This window comes from Rhinoderma darwinii, chromosome 4 (genome assembly GCF_050947455.1).
Source record: "Rhinoderma darwinii isolate aRhiDar2 chromosome 4, aRhiDar2.hap1, whole genome shotgun sequence".
NCBI classification, from domain to species: Eukaryota; Metazoa; Chordata; class Amphibia; order Anura; family Rhinodermatidae; genus Rhinoderma; species Rhinoderma darwinii.
Window position 1 is genome coordinate 369,529,816 of NC_134690.1, and position 19,452 is coordinate 369,549,267.

Genomic DNA, 19,452 nt, shown 5'->3' on the forward strand with positions numbered 1-19,452 from the left:
TGCAGAGAAACACTGTATTTAGTTCTAAGACATCGGCAGAGATCTAGGGAAGAAATATTGGGAGAAATGTCTCTGGTTGTTTATTTTGTGGTCATATTCTTATGTCTTGGATTTATGGATCACGAGGCAAATGGAGCTTTCATGCAGAAGTTGGCAAAGAAGAAACTTTGTTCTGATGATGAATGTGTTTGTAAGTCTGCCAGAAACATAAATTTTAATGTATGTTTTAATAATTATGTTACTGGGGCTTTTTATTCTCTGTAATCGGTAATCTCTTGATAAATGTTCTTTGGTTTATTACCAGACCTTTTTCTCTCCACTGCATTAATATTGGACGTTTTTAATTTCCCATTTTTAACTCGAATGTCTATGAGATTATTTCCATTCTAATTTTTTTCTTTCCAAGTACAAAATAAAAAGATATCTTTATAAAGTCACAATGTCCTATAATGTTGCCCTGTCTGGGTGTTTGTGCCAGCATTCACATGTGGAGCGTGTATGCAGTATGTTGTTGTATAAGTTGTGCCCATGTCTGTGTGTATACAGCATAAACCTAAGATCCTATTCAGGTCTATTATAATTCTTGGACTAAATTAATTATTAACTTTGTTTCTTTTCACAGCATTTATTATAGATAGTGCTTAATGCCAGGGGGATTTTTCACTTTAGCCTTGTTTCCTCTGCTTACATATAGATTTATGCACGCACCGAAGAAGGAACAACTTTGGAATATGAATTAAGTCAAAACTAACTTTTTTGACCATTTTAAGGTCATGGAAATGTTGCTAAAAATACTCTGAATGCTCCTTTTTTTTGTACTTTAGATGCTATATCCTTTGGGAAGGCTGTGGATGATTACAATGCTCCAGACTGCAGATTTATAGACATCAAGAAAGGCGATCTGGTCTATGTCTATACTAAGCTAGTAAAGGACGCTGATGATGCAGGAGAGTTCTGGTCTGGAAGTGTAAGATTATATTTGATTACATTTCAAACGTAATATAATACTCAAAGTCCCTGGGTTATAGATTTTTATTTAATAAATGTAATATATGTATGGCCATCTCCTCCAGGGTAGGGTTAGCATTCCTGCATTAATTTTGTTGGTGTTCATATGAAGGATGCTGCTGTGATATCCACTTAATAATATAGACGAATGTACGGCACTTGTTGAATCTGTTAAAGTTAAGTTTTATTGAGAAAAAAAAGTATTTAACTGAAACTCTATTCAAGCGACAAATTAGATGTAGAGATAAATAATGTGATACTTTATTGTTTTGGACGGTTCGGTCCTCTCAGAAATTGGTCACCAGCATTGCTCAGCTAATAGAGGAAAAATGGAATTGTCAATCTTTCTAAGACTCCACTACATGGTAGATGCTGTCTAAAAAGGAAGAAAATATCACCATATCCCTCTCTCTCTCTAATTTCCAGTATGATACAGTATTATGAACTACGTTTTTGTTCAATTAAACTTAATTTCAATGGATTCAATGAGTGCTGTGGTCTACGGACAGGCACACAGTTCATTTCCTTATACGAATACAAATAGATTTAACGTCAGATAGCCCTTAAAGAGCTTATACTAGAATAGGGTCTGTTGTTTTCCCCAAAAACCATCTCCACTCTTGTCTTTAGGCTGTGCCTGGTATTGTAGCTCCGCTCCATTTAAGTGAATGTTATACAAGGCCCATATAAAGTTGCAGTTTAAACCTTTCCCCGCCAATTTGCTTACAAAATTGACCAATATGTTTTCAATATATAACTTTCAGGTTTTATTCCACAATCACCAATGAATACAATCTTGTAGCAATATCTGAGTATTTAAAGACTCCCTCTTCCTCTGAAGAAAATAAATTCTAATTGTTGCTTGGTTTTCAAGGTTGATTGACAATGAATCTCTAAGAAAAGAGTAGTGATGTACAGTGAAGGAATTTTTACACAGGATAATTTGGGCCATAGAAATGAGCGCCGATCAAGGAGACAGCTCTTTGATCGACGCTCATTTGCTCCTTTCAAGAGGAGCTATGATCGGTTATGTATGGGGACAAGCGATCGTTACTACGATCATTCCTCCCCATGCATTTCCATCATATCGACAGCACATCTCCATGTTTACGCAGGGAGATGTGCTGCCGACAACGATAATATTTTCTGCTGCATAAATTATACGATCAGCCGGTGAATGAGCGTTTGCTCGTTGATCGGCTGATCACTGCCCCGTTTTCACAGGGCATTGATCGGGATCAGGCATTCATATGAACATTCGTTGGCCTGATCATTGGCCCGTGTAATATCTGAAAATCATTTTTTACTCATCTAACCCAAATCATTTTCCTTATATTGAGTGAAAATAACCCCCAACCAAGAAAACTCCATTAAAGGTAGATATACTGTACAAGATAATCAATTAAATGTATATGTATTTTAAGAGGTTTCTTTTTCTCCCTGAGATCTACGCTGACCATGCACATGCAATAGCTTTTGACCAAATGCTCGTTCCAGTGCCAGTAATTTCTCCCGACTCAACCAGAAACATGCCTGCTCGGCTTGGGTGATAGGGAAATCCCCATACACACTAGATCTATGGTCAATCTTCATAAAATTTACATTTATTTAATGTGTATGATAAGTTTTAGCGTTCTAGGATTTTTTTTCATTTATGTGTTAACATCTGACATACTAATGTGTATGACCTTGCACCAAATTTGATGTTGGGCTACAAAATCAAGCAGACAGACAGTCACTGGAATAACAAAATCTTTATGTATCCAGATGTTAATGCGTAAAGAGAATATTTTATAGCAATGTGAAATTTACATCATATATAAATTTGTATTCAAGAACATCCCAGAACCTTGTAATCATCAATCATACACCGATCAGCCATAGCATTAAAATCATCTGCCTAATATTGTGTACTACAGGGTTACACAGCCCCGCACGCAACACATTGCAATAGACTGTGTGTTCTGACACTTTCTATCAAAGCCAGCATTAATTTTTTTCAGCAATTTGTGTTATAGTAGCTCTTCTGTGGGAGGGGACCAGATGGGCTCGACTCCGCTTCCAACGCGCATCAAGGTGCCTTTGGCGCCTTTAAAGCTTTTGCCGGTTCACTAGTTGTCTTTGCTTGGACCACTTTTGGTAGGTAATAACTACTTCATACCAGGATCCCCACACAAGACCTGCAGTTTTAAAGATGATCCAGTCGTCACAGTCGTCTTGCCATTACAATATGTCCCTTATCAAAGCCGCTCAGATCCTTACACTTGCCCATTTTTCCTGCTTTCAACTTCAAGAGCTGACTGTTCACTTGCTTCATATTGTATCCCACCCCTTGACAGGTGCAATTTTAATTAGATAATCATTGTTATTTACTTCATCTGCCAGTGGTTTTATTGTTATGGCTGATCAGTGTTCACAGGGCCAGCGTTAGGGGGGACAAACTGGGCAATTGCCCAGGGCCCCCATCCTCTTAGGGCCCCCTGCCTGCAGCTGCTACGGGGCCTGCTCCACCTAGCCCATTACATTTATGGGCCGGGCGGTACGGGCCCCCTTATGCCCAGTGGCGTTGCTATCACCGGAGGGGGCCCCGGTGCTAGTGACAGCCACATTCACTTGTATCGGCATCCTCAGGATGCAAATACAAATGAATATTATAGGCTGCAGGCCACATTAGGCCTGCAGCCTATAAGGCGCTGGGAAGAATCCCTGTGCAGACCTGCGTGATGACAGATCGATCCGTCTGTCATGGAATCGGGGCAATGTAAGTACAAATGTTTTGTTTTTTTTTGGTGGCTGTCTGGCAATATACATGGGGGGGAATCGCCGTGTAGCACTATATACAAAGGGTGGGGAATCGCTGTGTAGCACTATTTACAAAGGGGGGGGGGAATCACTGTGAAGCACTATATACAAAGGACTGGAATCGCTGTGTGGAACTATATTCAAATGCGGGATCAATGTATAGCACTATATACAAAGGGGGGATCGCTGTGTAGCACTATATACAAAGGGGGGATCGCTGTGTAGCACTATATACAATGGGGTGGAATCGCTGTGTGGAAATATATTCAAATGCGGGATCGATGTATAGCACTATATACAAAGGGGGGGATCGCTGTGTAGCACTATATACAAAGTGGGGGGGATCGCTGTGTAGCCCTATATACAAAGGGGTGGAATCGCTGTGTAGCACTATGTACAAAGGGGGGGAATCACTGTGAAGCACTATATACAAAGGGGTGGAATCGCTGTGTGGAACTATATTCAAATGCGGGATCGATGTATAGCACTATATACAAAGGGGGGATCGCTGTGTAGCACTATATACAAAGTGGGGGGGATCGCTGTGTAGCCCTATATACAAAAGGGGGGGGAATCGCTGTGTAGCACTATATACAAAGGGGTGTCAACTGTGTAGCACTATATACAAAGGGGGATCGCTGTGTAGCACTATATACAAGGGGGGAAATCGCTGTGTAGCACTATATACAAAGGGGGAATCGCTGTGTAGCACTATATACAAAGGGGGGGTAAACTGTGTAGCACTATATACAAAGGGGGGATCGCTGTGTAGCACTATATACAAAGGAGGGCGGTGCTGTGTAGCACTATATACAGGGGGTGACGGCGCTGTGTAGCACCATATACAAAGGGGAAATCGCTGTGTAGCACTATATACAAAGGGGGGGGGGAATTGCTGTATAGCCCTATATAAAAAGGGGGGAATCGCTGTGTAGCACTATATAAAAAGGGGGGGATCGCTGTGTAGCACTATATACGAAGGGGGAATCGCTGTGTAGCACTATATACAAGGGGGGGAAATAGCTGTGTAGCACTATATACAAATGGGGAGATCATTGTGTAGCACTATATACAAGGGGGGGGAATCCCTGTGTAGCACTATATACAAAGGGGGGGAATCGCTGTGTAGCACTTTATACAAAGGGGGTGGGAGTCGCTGTGTAGCCCTATGTACAAAGGGGGTGAAATCACTGTGTAGCACTTATACAAAGGTGGGCGGCGCTGTGTAGCACTATATACAGGGGGGCGGCACTGTGTAGCACTATATACAAGGGGGTTCGGCGCTGTGTAGCACTATATACAAGGAGGGGCACTGTGTAGCAATATATACAAGGGGGGTGGCGCTGTGTAACACTATGTACAAGGGGGCGGCGCTGTGTAGCACTATACATGAAGCGGGGGGGCGGCGCTGTGTTGCACGATATAGAAGGGGTGGCGCTGTGTAGCACTATATACAAGAGGGAATGGCTGTGTAGCTCTATATACAAGGGGGGGGCAGCGCTATGTAGCACTATATACAAGGTGTGGATTGCTGTGTAGCACTATATAAAAGGGGGGGCGGCGCAGTGGAGAAGTATATACAAGGGGGGGCGCTGTGTAGCACTATATACAAGGGGGGGATTTTGCTACAGTCGACTGCGCTATTGTTTCCGCCAAAAAAACAGAAACCTTACGAAACAGAGACAGACGGAAACAATTTGCAGCGGAAACATTACCACTGAAATCAATGGTAATGCAAACGGAAGCTGTGGTTTCCGTTTCATTTGCGTTCATGGGTTCCCCTGACGGAAAGGTCTGACAGAAGCCATCAATGGAACCCTGACGCAGATGTGAACAGGCCCTAATTCAGCATTTGGGGCCCCATTTTTAACCTTGCCCAGGGCCACACTTTGTCTAAAACCGGCCCAGAGTGTACACTGGGCATTAAAAAACAAGTTGATCAAACCTTGAATAAGAGGCTCCCATATTCTTTCTCTTCAGCTATAGATCTAAATAAAATGTTATATTACAAGATTAAATGCAGTTAATATGTAGTTGTTATATTAAGTTGTACAGCTTTTGAGTATTCATTAAAGAAAAACGATGGTTTTTTTTCCGTGTGTAAATCCACCCTTTCCACTTGTGTGTGAATGCTGCCTACTTTGATTTGCTATTTTGGTCTATATATAAATATGTATCTACAATGGCTGGAGGCCACTACTTAGCAACCGCCATTGCCACAACAAGGTGACCGCTATCTCTGTGCTTTGGTTTCAGTGTAACGTGGTTGTCATTTTGTCAGGGGAGAAATTCATCCTTTTGCTTCAAAAATTATGTAAAAAAAAACGTCCTGCCGCCATGTCCCTGTGTGATGAGTCAGGCTGCAGACTCTTGAGTTAGTTTATATATATATATATATATATATATATATATATATATATATATATATATATATATATATATAGCTTTTAACAGGCATACTTTTGCAGTTTTTCTTTGAAGGCGAGTGTTTCTCACACATTTCTACTGTCCATTTTCCCTGACAACCTCTTTAATGACTTTTCATACAGTATGGAGTTGTTAGATTATTGATCTTAACTTTGGACTTATAATTGACCACATATTGGTACCTCATGAGGTCCTTCTGATCAGTTAGTAAACAATTAGTAAGATTTTTTTAGTGCTCACCCATAGAAACATCAAATGATCAATGACCAGAACCGTTTTAGGTAGACTGTTTTCTTTTTAATTGTATATTCTCTCTAATAGGTTTATAGTGACCAATACAGGGATCAGATGGGACTCGTTGGTTATTTTCCAAGCAATCTCATCAGCGAATTGAATGTCTACCGGGATACTCTTCAAGAATTTCCCACAACAGTAAGTAAACTAGATCTTCTGTTGTTGGGTGATCAAACCAGATAGTTGCCTAGGACCTCAAACCTTCCAAGAGGCTTCTGAGACTTGTTGTTATAAAATAGTATTGGAAGTGACTTCTGATAATATTCTTCTCTTTTAAAATATTAAATACAACAGGTGTTGGAGTTAGCTACTGTGTAAGGATCTAAGCCTGTGTTCCTGAAAACTAGCGCTGAAGCCACATAGGACATGTATGTTGCTTCTTCCACTAATCTTGAAATATTATTAATGAGATAAAAACATAAAAAAACTAATACAAAAGTATTCAATAATACAAAACAGTATTCATCATCAAATGAAGGATCAGGGCTCATTGTAAAATATGATGTCCATTAACAAAGCCTCTGTAATATGAAGATCCTACTAAACTTTAAAAAAGTTGCTCCAGTGTTTCAAACATCAGATACAGTTAAAATCTCAGGATGGGCTTTTGCATGCCTGATAAAGCCGGGCTAATAGCATTCTATCGGTCCACACTGTACGCTCAAAGACCCCCAATTTTATATGGAAAAACAAAGAAATTTGTCATGTCATGTTCCTTTGGATGGCATTTTACGGAGGTCTTCTTCCCTAGAAGCTTTGTACATAAGACTCTGCTGTGCACATGATGCCTTAAGGGCATTTGTCACATTGGGTTCATGGACCCACTGGACCGTACCGCCTTGGCGGTATGGCAGGTGGCCAACAGGACGCAGGTCATAGTCTATAGTTCGTATAGGGTACCTGTGGCAGCTCGGACAGTAGCAAGGCAGGCTCGGCAGGGACTAGGCAGCAGGTAGACGTCAGGCGTGGTGTAGCAGGACAGGCGTGGTATGCAGCACAACACGACTACAGCACAGCACGGCACTAGAACAGGATAGCACGGGATATAGGATACGGGATACAGGAACAGTTAACACTGGAACTGGAAAACACTAGGAGACCATTTGCTAGACAAACTAGGATATGACAAACAACGCTTAGGCATTGAAGCAAGAGGCTGGGCCCCTCTTATAGTCCAGCCCTTTAAGAGCGGGCACGAGCATGCGCGCACATCCTACGGGACCCGGCCGAGGTGAGTGGAAGTGAGCTCTGGTGTCTCCTGAGGAGGAGACTGGGGCCAGCGTTCACCGACCCATGGCTGTGGGCGCCAGGGGGAGAGTGAACCTGACGGACTGCAGCCACGGACATGACAGTATCCCCCCAATATTACGCCCCCTCTTCTTGGGGCCAGAGCGAGAGAGAAACTTCTTCAGAAGGGTAGGCACATTGAGGTTCTCCTCTGGCTCCCAGGACCTCTCTTCAGGACCAAACCCCCTCCAATCCACCAAATAAAAAGTCTTTCCTCTCACTCTATTGGTGTCCAAGATCTCCTTAACTTCTAAGGTGTCTGAAGGGCCGCTGGAGGCAACCGCAGGGCTAGGAGTCTTGGAAAAGCGGTTCAGAACCACTGGTTTCAGGAGAGAGACATGGAAAGAATTGGGGATCCTGAGGGTAGGAGGCAGCCGAAGCTTGTAGGCGACAGGGCTGACCTGTTGCAGGATCTCGAAGGGTCCAAGGAACCTGGGAGCAAATTTGTACGACGTCACCCTCAGTCGAATATTCCTGGAGGACAGCCAGACCTTCATGCCAGGAAGAAACTGATGGACCGCAGCCACGGACATGACAGCAATGTACATCTTTGAGGGCATTTTTTTTTTTTTTAATAAATAGATTAGTCAGTGTGATTAGTACGAAAATAGGTTTAGATAGCACCATGTTATTCAGGACGTGTGTGCATAAATAGGGGACCAACCTGTCGTAGATTGTGGAAAGTAATACGCACACCAATTAGGAGTAGATTTGCAAGTAAAATTTCTTTATTTTCTTATGCCTAAGTGCAAAGTTTTGGACCGAAACACTTGCAAATCTACTCCTAATTGGTGTGGATCAGACTTGCCCATTGAAGTCTATGGATGATGAAAAACGGCACATGGATGACATCAGTATGCTGTCCGTATTTCACTTATCAGTTTCTAAAGAAATGCTGCGAAAAAAAAGAAGTGCTTGTAGAGAAGAAACAAGGACAGAAAAACAGTTGCCACAAGGAAAGCACACTGACACAACACGGACAGTCATATGCATGAAAGAAGTCCCGTTTTTTGCTGCCTTAACCGTCATAAAAAAGTTAAATCAGAGTGCATCCCTCTCAACAATCTTGACAGCAGAATGAATACCGACAAAATGAGCAGTCGTTTATTTGAGTTTTTTATTGCACACGTGGAAATGAAACAGCATTTGGCAGCTTTACTTACATCTCTAAGTTCCAGACAGATGGATAACTGACTGTACTACAATAATGTTTTATGTATTTCTCCACACTCCCCCAAGGAATTTTTATCTTTACTGAAGAACTGGTTACACAAACACAAGGACTGTATGAGATTTATGAGTATGACTATTTTCTTACCTGCCTGCTTAAACCTGTACAAAGCCCATAAATAAATTCTCTTTAATATACATTTTAAGCTGATATTTTATTACTTTGTAATGTTTTAGCATATACGTAAACTTTACATCTAAGACAAGAGTATAGAAACGGCAATTCCTTTGACCACTTTGAGCAAACTTTCTTCACAGTGGATTTCTGTCTTTGCATGATATAATTGAAATGTTTGTGTTCTCATCTTGATTTTAAAAGGTACAGATATTTAGACTCAAGCTTTCCATAGTTCTGCTCAGAAAAAAATATTAATTTTTTCTCAATGGTTATATATTCTGTAGCACTGTACATCAGTTTCTATCCTCAGTGAAGCTCACTGTAATGTCGGGGTAGGGAAACGGACAGGTGAGCCCTAATCTACCCGCCACTCAGTCCCTGCCTACTTGCACAGTCCGTCCTAGGCGACGGTGTACAACTGGGCGACGGTCCCTACGCTCACTATGTGAACAGCAAACAAAACAGACAAGGGAACAAAGAAGCAAGGGAAGAGGGGAAGTTGCCCACGGAAACACCGTGAGCAACAGAGTAGTAAACGAGCAGAGTCAAACCTGGAGAGTACGCGGTAACAAAAGCAGAACAGGAGAATAGTCAGTCAAGCAGGGTCAATATGAAGCAGAGGTCTATGGTATTAGCAGGAACAGCAGAGCCAGGAAACACAAGAATCACAGGCAAAGGACAGACAGCAAATTAAGGTATAAATAGACCAAGGGCGGGAGCTAGAACCGTCTGTCCAGGCTGTGATAGGTTCTCCCACTCCTCAGCCTACCAGCCTGAGTGGTAGCAGATCGAGTCACTCTATCAGACCTAGGGACAGATGCAGACTGATTAACCACGGGCGTCGACACAGAAGCTGTGTCTGGCAGATCCTTTACACTCACAATCTAATTTCTCAGATGCACACATCTAAACTAAGTGTAACTAAACTTTCATAAAAGTTTTGACATGTCATAAGTTTTGATCAATGGGGGTCCAAGCACTGAGAATTGCTAAAACGATTGCTAAAACGATTGCTAAAACAAAGAGGCAGAAGCGCTCGGATGAACGTTGCGCCCCTCCTTTCTGATCGGCATTGCTCGGCTCTACTTGGAAAGCCAAGCGAAAAGGTGTATGGGCCCAATAGAAAGTCTAGAAGTCCATACACCGCTTGCTTGGCTTTCTGAGCAGAGCCGATCAGAAATAAACTGGCACAGTGCTCACCTGAGCGCTTCTGCTGCTTCGTTTTAGTGATGGTGTGGGTCTCATCGCTTATACCCCCACTTCTGACGTCACCATGACATGCCAAAGGTATTTTGAAAGTTTAGTTACACTTTAACCAATCAGTATGTTTGTGGAGTATGAAGACAGAGTATAGTATCCTAAGGAAATCAACACAAGCAGAGAAAATAAACTTCATGTAAATTATACTCCAGTCAGATTTAAACAATGGACCCAAGGACTGCATGGTAACAGTACTAACCACTGAACCACAGTGACTGTGGTAAAACAGCGCCACACTTGTCCATGGGCTGTGTGTGGCATTGCAGCACAACCCCATACAAAGAAATCGGGCTGAGCCGCAATAATAACTACAACCTAATAACAATTTATTGGGCTGACAATGTTACCTTATTAGTCATCATAGTACTTGCACACCCTGACATTTATTGTTTGTATCTCTACTACAGGCTATCGATTTCTACTGTGATTAAAACGGACGGGTGCAAACAAATGAAAATACTGCAGTAATTCAATGATTTTACATTCATTGAGAGGATGCCTTTGTAATTTTTCTTTGTGTTGCTCCTTGTCTTTACTTTCACTGTATATCAATTAATAAAAAAATGCATATTGTTATACATTCAGAAGACAAAAGTTTTGTTTCATTTGAAATATTGCTAAAAGCATGGTATATGAAATGTCGACTTTATCAAGGATGTACCCCGTGTTAATTTGACCTTCCACCGCTGTGAAATTATTACAATTAGTATTTTCTCTAGAATAAATGCCCCCAAATTGTATTGCTTCGGAGGACAGCCTCAGCTTAGTTTACATTGAGACATTCTTTTATGTTTGTGGCATTATTTCTACTCATCTAATGAAATCTTCTTACTAGCACCAGCTTGTTCTTCATTCTTAACAATAAAATTAGTTCCATACCAAAAGGTCAAACAATACCTGGTAGTTAATACTATACATTTCAGATCAATTATGTTGTATTTTATAAGCATTTATGGCTGTGTACTTTATGTATGTATTCTCTGATGTCTAGTCAGCTTTTATTTCTTTCGAAGATTGCATGCCTGTAAATAAATACATAGTTTATTTTATTATTAAATGTGTTTATCTAGAAGGTCACATTACTTTTTGATCCCGGAACTTGCAAGGCATTGGGGCCGCCACTTTTTATTTTGTTGCTAGAGTTGTGCTTTAAAGAAATCTTTAGTTCCTCTGTGAAAATATTTAACAAGGTGTCAGAAATATTCTACCTGTAATCCTGCCCATAATGAATCCAGTGTTTGCCACCATTGTGTGTTTAGTTTGCTGGAATCGATTCCTAATTTTTCACTGTTGAAGTCTACTTAACATGCACTACATGTTGCTCTTACAATGTCAATTTTTTTTCAAGTGATCCAATGTTAACCATTATACTACACCCAAAGCACTAAATTGTGACAGCACCCATGGCTGGGACAAGGGGTAGGCAGGATGGGCAGTTGCCTGTGATGCAGATGCTTTCCCTGCCTAGGGAACACATCACAATGACCCATCTTCCTCAGCAGTGCTTATCATGCAATAAGGAATGACTGTGCGAAGATAATCGGATCCTTCTGTTGCAGAGACTGGAGCTTTATTTCTCAATGGCAGCCCTGTTCTATTTTCCTGCACTGATCATAGTAAGCAGGACTTTACCTGTGAGCACCTTCTGGTGGCAACTTATATGTTACTGACTGCATAGCGCGGGAGCCAGGAGCAGCTGTAGGATCTGGGGTATTGTGATTGCTTATTGAGGACATTATAGATATTATTGGGACTGTGGTATGCCACTGATGCTACTGTGGACATTGTAGCTGGTATTCATCGGGAACATTGTGGCAAACTCATGGGGGAATTATGTCTGGAGCTAATGGGGGCTTTGTGGCTGGAACTCATGGAGGAAAACTGTGACTGGTACTCATGGTAGCTGAAACTGTTATTGGGGCCCTATGAGAATATTGGTACCATGTTGTGGGGGTTGCATTTTGACATGTTTGCCTTGGGTTCCAAAAGAGCTTGTCCGGCCCCTGACAGCACCAATGTTCAATGTTGACAAAAGCGTGATGGTTTGTTACACACCCTGATAATTAGTTCACAAAGAAACAATAGAAAATGACAATTCCTGAGGCCAGGCAAGTGTTTTTACAATCATTTCGTGTATTTTTGCGTTTCTTCGAATACTCTGGCAATAAAACAAATAAGTGGTCTTTAGTATAATTAGGAACAAAACCCATTAAAGGCATGCCCATCGAATAGGAGCTGTAGACAATTTGAAATATGTTGGGATTCGGTTCAACAGGGCATTGTCTTATATACCTGCATCTATTGTCTGGGAATATTTATCATCAGAGCTGCAGTTACAATGATTTCATAGAAATATTCCTTATGCAACTAAATAGTTATACAATTTTACCATATTGACTCTTCAACTGGTACTTTAAGGGCTCATTCAGACGAGCGTATATGTAGTCCGTGTGACGGCCATTAAAACCACGGCCATCACATGGACTCATGTACTTCAACAGGGCCGTTCCCACGACCATTGTTTCAACGGAGCATGTGAAGGGTCCGTGGAAAAATAGGACATGTCCTATTTTCCTGCGTGTCGCGCATCCCTCCATAGAGTCTAGTCAATGGGGGATCCGTGACAACTGCAGTTTTTCACATATGAATGTAGCCTAAGATTCAGGCTTCATTCAAAATTCCTAAGACAGCTTAAACAAGAAAAATATCCTAGATAAATGTTTTGGCCAATACTCTGTAGGGGAATGAGGTCTTGAGTTTTGCCCATATGCAGCTGTAAATTTAATCCCCTACGACCGTGAAAGATAATATGTATCTCACATAGAACATTGTCAACTAATCTTATATTTTCACTCTACTGGTTTGAGAAGTATTACACTAAAATAAGTTATCTTTAGTAACAACTCTCTGGTTAGAACAGCCAAGGAGAGAATATCTCAAGGCTACAGCAAATCTCAATGTCGAAACCCTATCTGTGCATTTAATCTTACATATGCACAGTCAGTTACACAGTGAATGGGAAGTAAAATGAAGTGTAGACTGTTCTGTGCTGATAGGTGACAATAACATTTATTCATGTCTTGGTATTTGTTGTAAAGTCTATTTCATTTTCAATTCTGCCTACAGCAAGGGATCTAGAAAAAAAATCAAGCTACGCTACATTTTAATAGGAGAAAATATTGGCATATAGTCTGGTATGAATGTTTGCTGTGGGTTTAAAATCATGCAGATGAAATATATTAATTTCTCAGGATTTTTATTTAGAACAAGAGTATTCGCTAGGGAAAGCAATCAGCCATTTAATTGAATATTTAACAGGTAGGTTATGTAAAGCAATTACAATTTTGCATGTAAAGTGTTAATCATAGCTTAGCTCAGGGATTCGAAGAATTTTTTAAAAAAAAAAATGCTTTCATATTTGTATAGAATATGATTTTTTGTGTAAAGCATATTTTTAAAATATAAAATTCAAAGATATTATTAGATTTATTGAGAACCACTTACTTAAAGGTAACCTGTCATCCACATTATGCTGCCCTGGCTCAGGGCAGCATAATGTAGTGACAGACACACGGAGTTCACTGCCACTGTCTTTTACTAAAGGGACGACTGGAGAAAAAAAAAACCAGAAATACACGGCGCCAAATGGTGCAAATAAAAGATGATAAAAAGCGACAAATGAAGGAGAGCAGTTGGATTGCTCACCTTGTGGGGTTGTGCAAATCCCAGGCACAACTCTGGTGTAGGCAGAGAGTAATAAAGGTGATCAGCTGCGGCCAGGTCCAATCCGGTAATATCAGGTAGTTACCGCCAGTTGAAGAAAGTATGAAAAAACATATATTGGGGACCTATAGTGAGGTATTATTATATTATTATATTAGGTAGTGCTGATAATAATGGTATCAATAATTGTAGTAGGTTTTGATCTAAAATATAATAGTAACTTATTAGAATATAAGGCTACGCGTTTCAATATTGGACCAACGTCTTCCTCAGGCCAAATGTACAAGAATGAAAAAATGCCTCTCATAAAGGGGAGAGCACACACAGCAAAGCAGCACACAAGAAAAAAGCGCACAAATTAAAGGTGAAAGATCACTGACACCGTATGAGGTCAGAGTGATGCCAAGTCAAACATTACATACAAGTTCATATAAATATTTGCCACATTAATAATTCTAAACAAACACATAAGACTAGACTGCTGCAGAATTAGGCTGAATTTACGGTCATGTGCATGGGACCTCATTGAAGCCTGTGAGGTACATTCCAGAATCTCATATTGGCACTATTGGGAATATTCAGTAAATATTCTAAGTATAATTGTTCCTGTAGGTTTTAACTGCTTACCAACATTTTATGTCATTTACGGCATAGTCGATAGGAAGGGGTTATGAAGCTGGCGTACGGGCTGAGCCCGCTCCACACTCAGCAGGTATGTTACAGCCGACCCTTCACTGCAACGGCAGGGATCGGAGATAACTCTGATCCACCGCCGTTTAACCACTTAAATCCTGTGATCAATAGGGACTGCGACATTTGACCCGTTACAAATAAGGGGAGCCCCCTCTGTCACTCAATTGGCCCACCCACGATGCAATTGCAGGGTGCTAATGATTGTCATGGTGGCCTTGCAGGCATAATGGGGGCACCCAGATCTGCCATCTTTCAGCTTCTATTAAAGAGTTGTTTGGGCATGAGGCAGTTTTTCATACTGATGACCTATCCACAGGATAGGTCATCAGTATATGATCGGTAGGGGTCGACACCGATCAGCTATTCTGCAGCTTCCATGCATCGGATGTTATATAGCAGTCAGTGTCCATAGCAGTTAACTCCATACACTTCATAGCGGCTGTGCTGCTGTACTGCAGCTCTGTTCCCCTTCACTTGAATAGGAGCAGAGCTGCAGTACCGTAGCATGGCCGCTATACAGTGGTAGTAGCCATCACCAACCACTGCAAAACCTCTGGTGCCTTTAGCCAACCGGGACAATCGGTGCGGGATCTTGGTGTTGGACCACCACCGATTATATACTGATGTCTTATCTTGTGGATTGGTCATCACTATAAATAACCGCCCTGTGCCTGGACAACCCCTTTAAGCTCTGTCAGAACCAGGGCTTAAAGGGAGCTGATAAAATTTACAGTTCACTGCAATACTTAGTGCACTGCAGTGTGTTGCACCAGTGATCAAACAATTGCTTTTTCAAGTCCCTTAAAGGGACAAAAAAAACCTGTTAAAATTTATTTTTAATAGTGTAACAAAAATAAAAAATATTAAAAGTAAAAAAAAAACAATTACTATTATTCCTGTAAAGTATTATAAAAATAATTACAAATATATATATTTTGGTATTATTGGTGTTTCCCAGTACATTATATGGTGCCATAAGAAACTACAACTCATCCCGCAAAAAAAAAGTGCCTATATGGCATTGTCGATTGAAAAATAAATAAGCTATGGCCTTTGGGAAAAGGAGAGGAAAAACGTAAATGAAAAAAGAAAAAGTGGCTGAAGTGACAGGGGTTAAGGGGTACATTGTACAGTCTCTGTGGGGCCTACATATTGATCACCTGTCTTGCAACCATTGATTGCCAAGGGGATCTGGGAACAAGGTAGTTGGTGGCCCCACAGGGACCCGCAGAGGCACAAGCGGAAGAAGAGCAAGAGTGATGTGCTCACACTGTACATGGATCCAGATGGGACTCCCGTGATGATGCCATGGTTACATTGAGCAGAGGTACTCAGGCCCTGGTGTCAGAGAAGGGACCAAAGGTCCCTGTGCCACATAGGAAGACACCAGGATTCCTCAATAACTCATGGTAGGTGGTGGGCCCTGTTACAGATTTTGTATTGGGGCTCAGGCTCTTCGAGTTATGCCTCTGTTTCATATGTCATATATTCATAGCTCCCAACCGTCCCGGATCCGGCGGGACAGTCCCGGTTTCTCACCGCTGTCTCGCCGTCCCGCCGTCCCGGGCGCTCTGAAAAATGTCCAGCTGGGCTCTGCAGCTGTATCAAAACAGCTGATCGCTGCTGACAGGCGCCCTGCATGCCGCACGACTGCAGCAGTGATCAGCGTCAGGAGGATTCAGGAGGTCTTGCGGCGGTGTACTGACTGGGATCGATGCCGGCCCCGGGAGTGGACTAGTCTAGTGACCTGACCTGTGATCTGACCTCACCGGTCAGTTGACCAGTCAGGTGACTGGACTGTTCCACTGCTGGGCCGGGATCGACGCCAGTCAGAATGCCGCTGCAAGACATCCTGCCTTCTAACGGTGAGTGACGTCAAGGCAGAGGGGAGAGTGGTAGCAATAACACCATACAACTGTGTCCCACACACACACATAGTGCCCCCTGTAGATAGTGCCCCCATAGAGCCCCATGTAGATAGTGCCCCCATAGAGCCCCCTGTAGATAGTGCTCCCATAGATAGTGCCCCCATAGAGCCCCCTGTAGATAGAGCCCCACATATAGCCTCCCTGAAGATAGCGCTCTGCATATAGCTCCCCCTGTATATAGTGCCCTACATATAGTCTCCATGTAGTTTTTGTCCCACATAATGCCTCCCCTGTAGATTGTGCACCACATATAGACCCCTGTAGATTGCGCTCTACATATAGCGCACCCTGTATATAGTGCCCTACATATAGTCCCCTCTGTAGATTGTGTCCCACATAAAGCCTCCCCTGTAGATTGTGTCCCACATATAGCCCCCCCCCCACCTGTAGATAATGCCGCCCACACATTTTAGTTGAAAACAACAAAATGTACATACCATGATCCTGTTCCCGCGCCGTCCTGTGTCAATGCAGGCCTGCTGGGGCTGAGCGATGCCATCGCGCCACTTGCGTCGTTGAAAGGCGTTGACTGGCAGGGCAGAATGACATGCCCCGTCAATCAGCGCCCTTCAACAATGGAAGCGTTGCGATGACGTCATCGCGCCGCTACCATCGTTGATTGGCAGGGCAGAATGACTTCCCCCACCAATCAGCGCCTTTCAACAAGTTGAAAGGCGCTGATTGGTGGGACAACTCATTCTGCCCTGCCAATCAGCGTCATTGTAAGGCGCTAAATGGTCGGGCACGGAACGTACCCGGCCATTCAGCGCTTATTCAGATGCACACAGGTACAATTAGTGCAGGAGGGGGTGGCGGCGGCTGGTTTCAGTTGCGCCGCCGCCCCCTCAGAGAGGCAGCATGGCAGACGGTGCGGCCCTTTTCCCTCCCAGCCACCCCTCCTGCCCATTACCGGCGCCGCAATATGTTTTTTTTAAAATGATGTGCGGTTCGGGTGACCATGGGCCCCCTGGGAGCCGTGGGCCCCGGGCGGCCGCCGGAACTGCCCATATGATAATCTGCCACTGGTGGCACTCTCTACATAGGGGCTGTGTCTGGCGCTATCTACACACAGCCCCCCCCCTAGGATCTGCTGGACTGTTTGGACTACGTCGTAGATTCGTTGGACTACTGCGATGATCTACGTTTTTTTAAAATAAAATGGGGAAAGAGAGTTGTGTGGGGGAGTTCTAATTTCAATAAAAAAATATTTTCTTATGTCTGTGTTTTTTTTAATACTTTAATAGCGCCTTGGTAATGGCAGTTTTCTGATTGACAGCGTCCATCTCTAAGGTGGGGCTAAGGGTATGTTCACACGGCCAAATTTCAGACGTATACGAGGCGTATTTTGCCTCGTTTTACGTCTGAAAATAGGGCTACAATACGTCGGCAAACATCTGCCCATTCATTTGAATGGGTTTGCCGACGTACTGTGCAGACGACCTGTTATTTACGCGTCGTCGTTTGACAGCTGTCTTAGTGTGAGCCGGTAAAAAGGCTGCAACTAACCCCCCATTATTACCCCAGTACCCACCGCCACCAAGGGTGCTGGGAAGAGCCGGGTATGATTCAGTACCTGACCATCTGTAGTGATGGGCGGGCACTGGGGCGTTCTAGCATTTGAAGAATTTTATTTGTAGCATTTTAAGAATTGTATGACATACAAATTGCTTTGAACAATTTCTAACATGTATGTGAAGTAGATTTCTGGTGATATCCGAAACACTACATTTATTGGTACAAGGATGTTGACCTTCTATGTATAAACATACAAACATAATATAGTCAAGATCTCTTCTATTCAGAATTTGATGGCATTTTCTTGTTCCTAGCCAAGGAATGACTAATTGATTTCTGAAAATTGCTTGCTTACTTTTATTTATTTTTATCGAAAAAGAACAAGATAGGTTTATGTTTTTGTTTAACCCCTTCAAGACACAGCCTGTTTTGGCCTTCAGGACACAGCCAATTTTTTCAAATCTGACATGTTTCACTTTATGTGGTAATAACTCCGGAATGCTTTTACCTATCCAAGCGATTCTGAGATTGTTTTCTCGTGACACATTGGACTTTATGTTACTGGCAAAATTTGCTCGATACATTAAGTATTTAATTGTGAAAAACACCAAAATTTAGCGAAAAATTGCAAAAATTAGCATTTTTCTAAATTTATATGTATCTGCTTGTAAGATAGTAATACCACACAAAATTGTTGCTAATTAACATCCCCCATATGTCTACTTTAGATTGGCATCGTTTTTTGAACATCCTTTTATTTTTCTATGACATCACAAGGCTTAGAACTTTAGCAGCAATTTCTCACATTTTCAAGAAGATTTCAAAAGGCTATTTTTACAGGGGCCAGTTCAGTTGTGAAGTGGATTTTAGGGCCTTATATATTAGAAACCCTCGATAACTCACCCCATTTTAAAAACTTCACCCCTCAAAGTATTCAAAACAGCATTTAGAAATTTCTTAACCCTTTAGATGTTTCACAGGAATTAAGGCAAAGTAGATGTGAAATGTTCAAATTTCTTTTTTTTTTTGCAGAAATTCATTTTTCATCTATTTTTTTTGTAACACAGAAAGTTTTACCAGAGAAACGCAACGCAATATCTATTGCCCAGATTCTGCAGTTTTTAGAAATACCCCACATGTGGCCCTAGTGCGGTAATGGACTGAAGC

At 42.1% G+C, this 19,452-nt stretch overlaps 1 protein-coding gene across 1 annotated transcript; it reads left to right on the forward strand.

Moving 5' to 3' along the window:
• On the forward strand, nucleotides 1–11,430 carry OTOR (otoraplin). The gene is made up of 4 exons (XM_075864536.1): nucleotides 1–190; nucleotides 825–967; nucleotides 6,559–6,669; nucleotides 10,834–11,430. Exons 1-4 carry the CDS (start codon nucleotides 67–69, stop codon nucleotides 10,855–10,857), a joined length of 402 nt encoding a protein of 133 aa, XP_075720651.1. The 5' UTR covers nucleotides 1–66; the 3' UTR covers nucleotides 10,858–11,430.
• Nucleotides 11,431–19,452: the final 8,022 nt, after the last annotated feature.

Bases quoted from the DNA above. Each gene is read 5' to 3' on its own strand.
- OTOR (XM_075864536.1), top strand. From the start codon at position 67: ATGTCTCTGGTTGTTTATTTTGTGGTCATATTCTTATGTCTTGGATTT. The intron at 968-6,558 runs GTAAGATTATAT...TCTCTCTAATAG, and splicing joins GAGAGTTCTGGTCTGGAAGT to GTTTATAGTGACCAATACAG. The intron at 6,670-10,833 runs GTAAGTAAACTA...TCTCTACTACAG, and splicing joins TTCAAGAATTTCCCACAACA to GCTATCGATTTCTACTGTGA.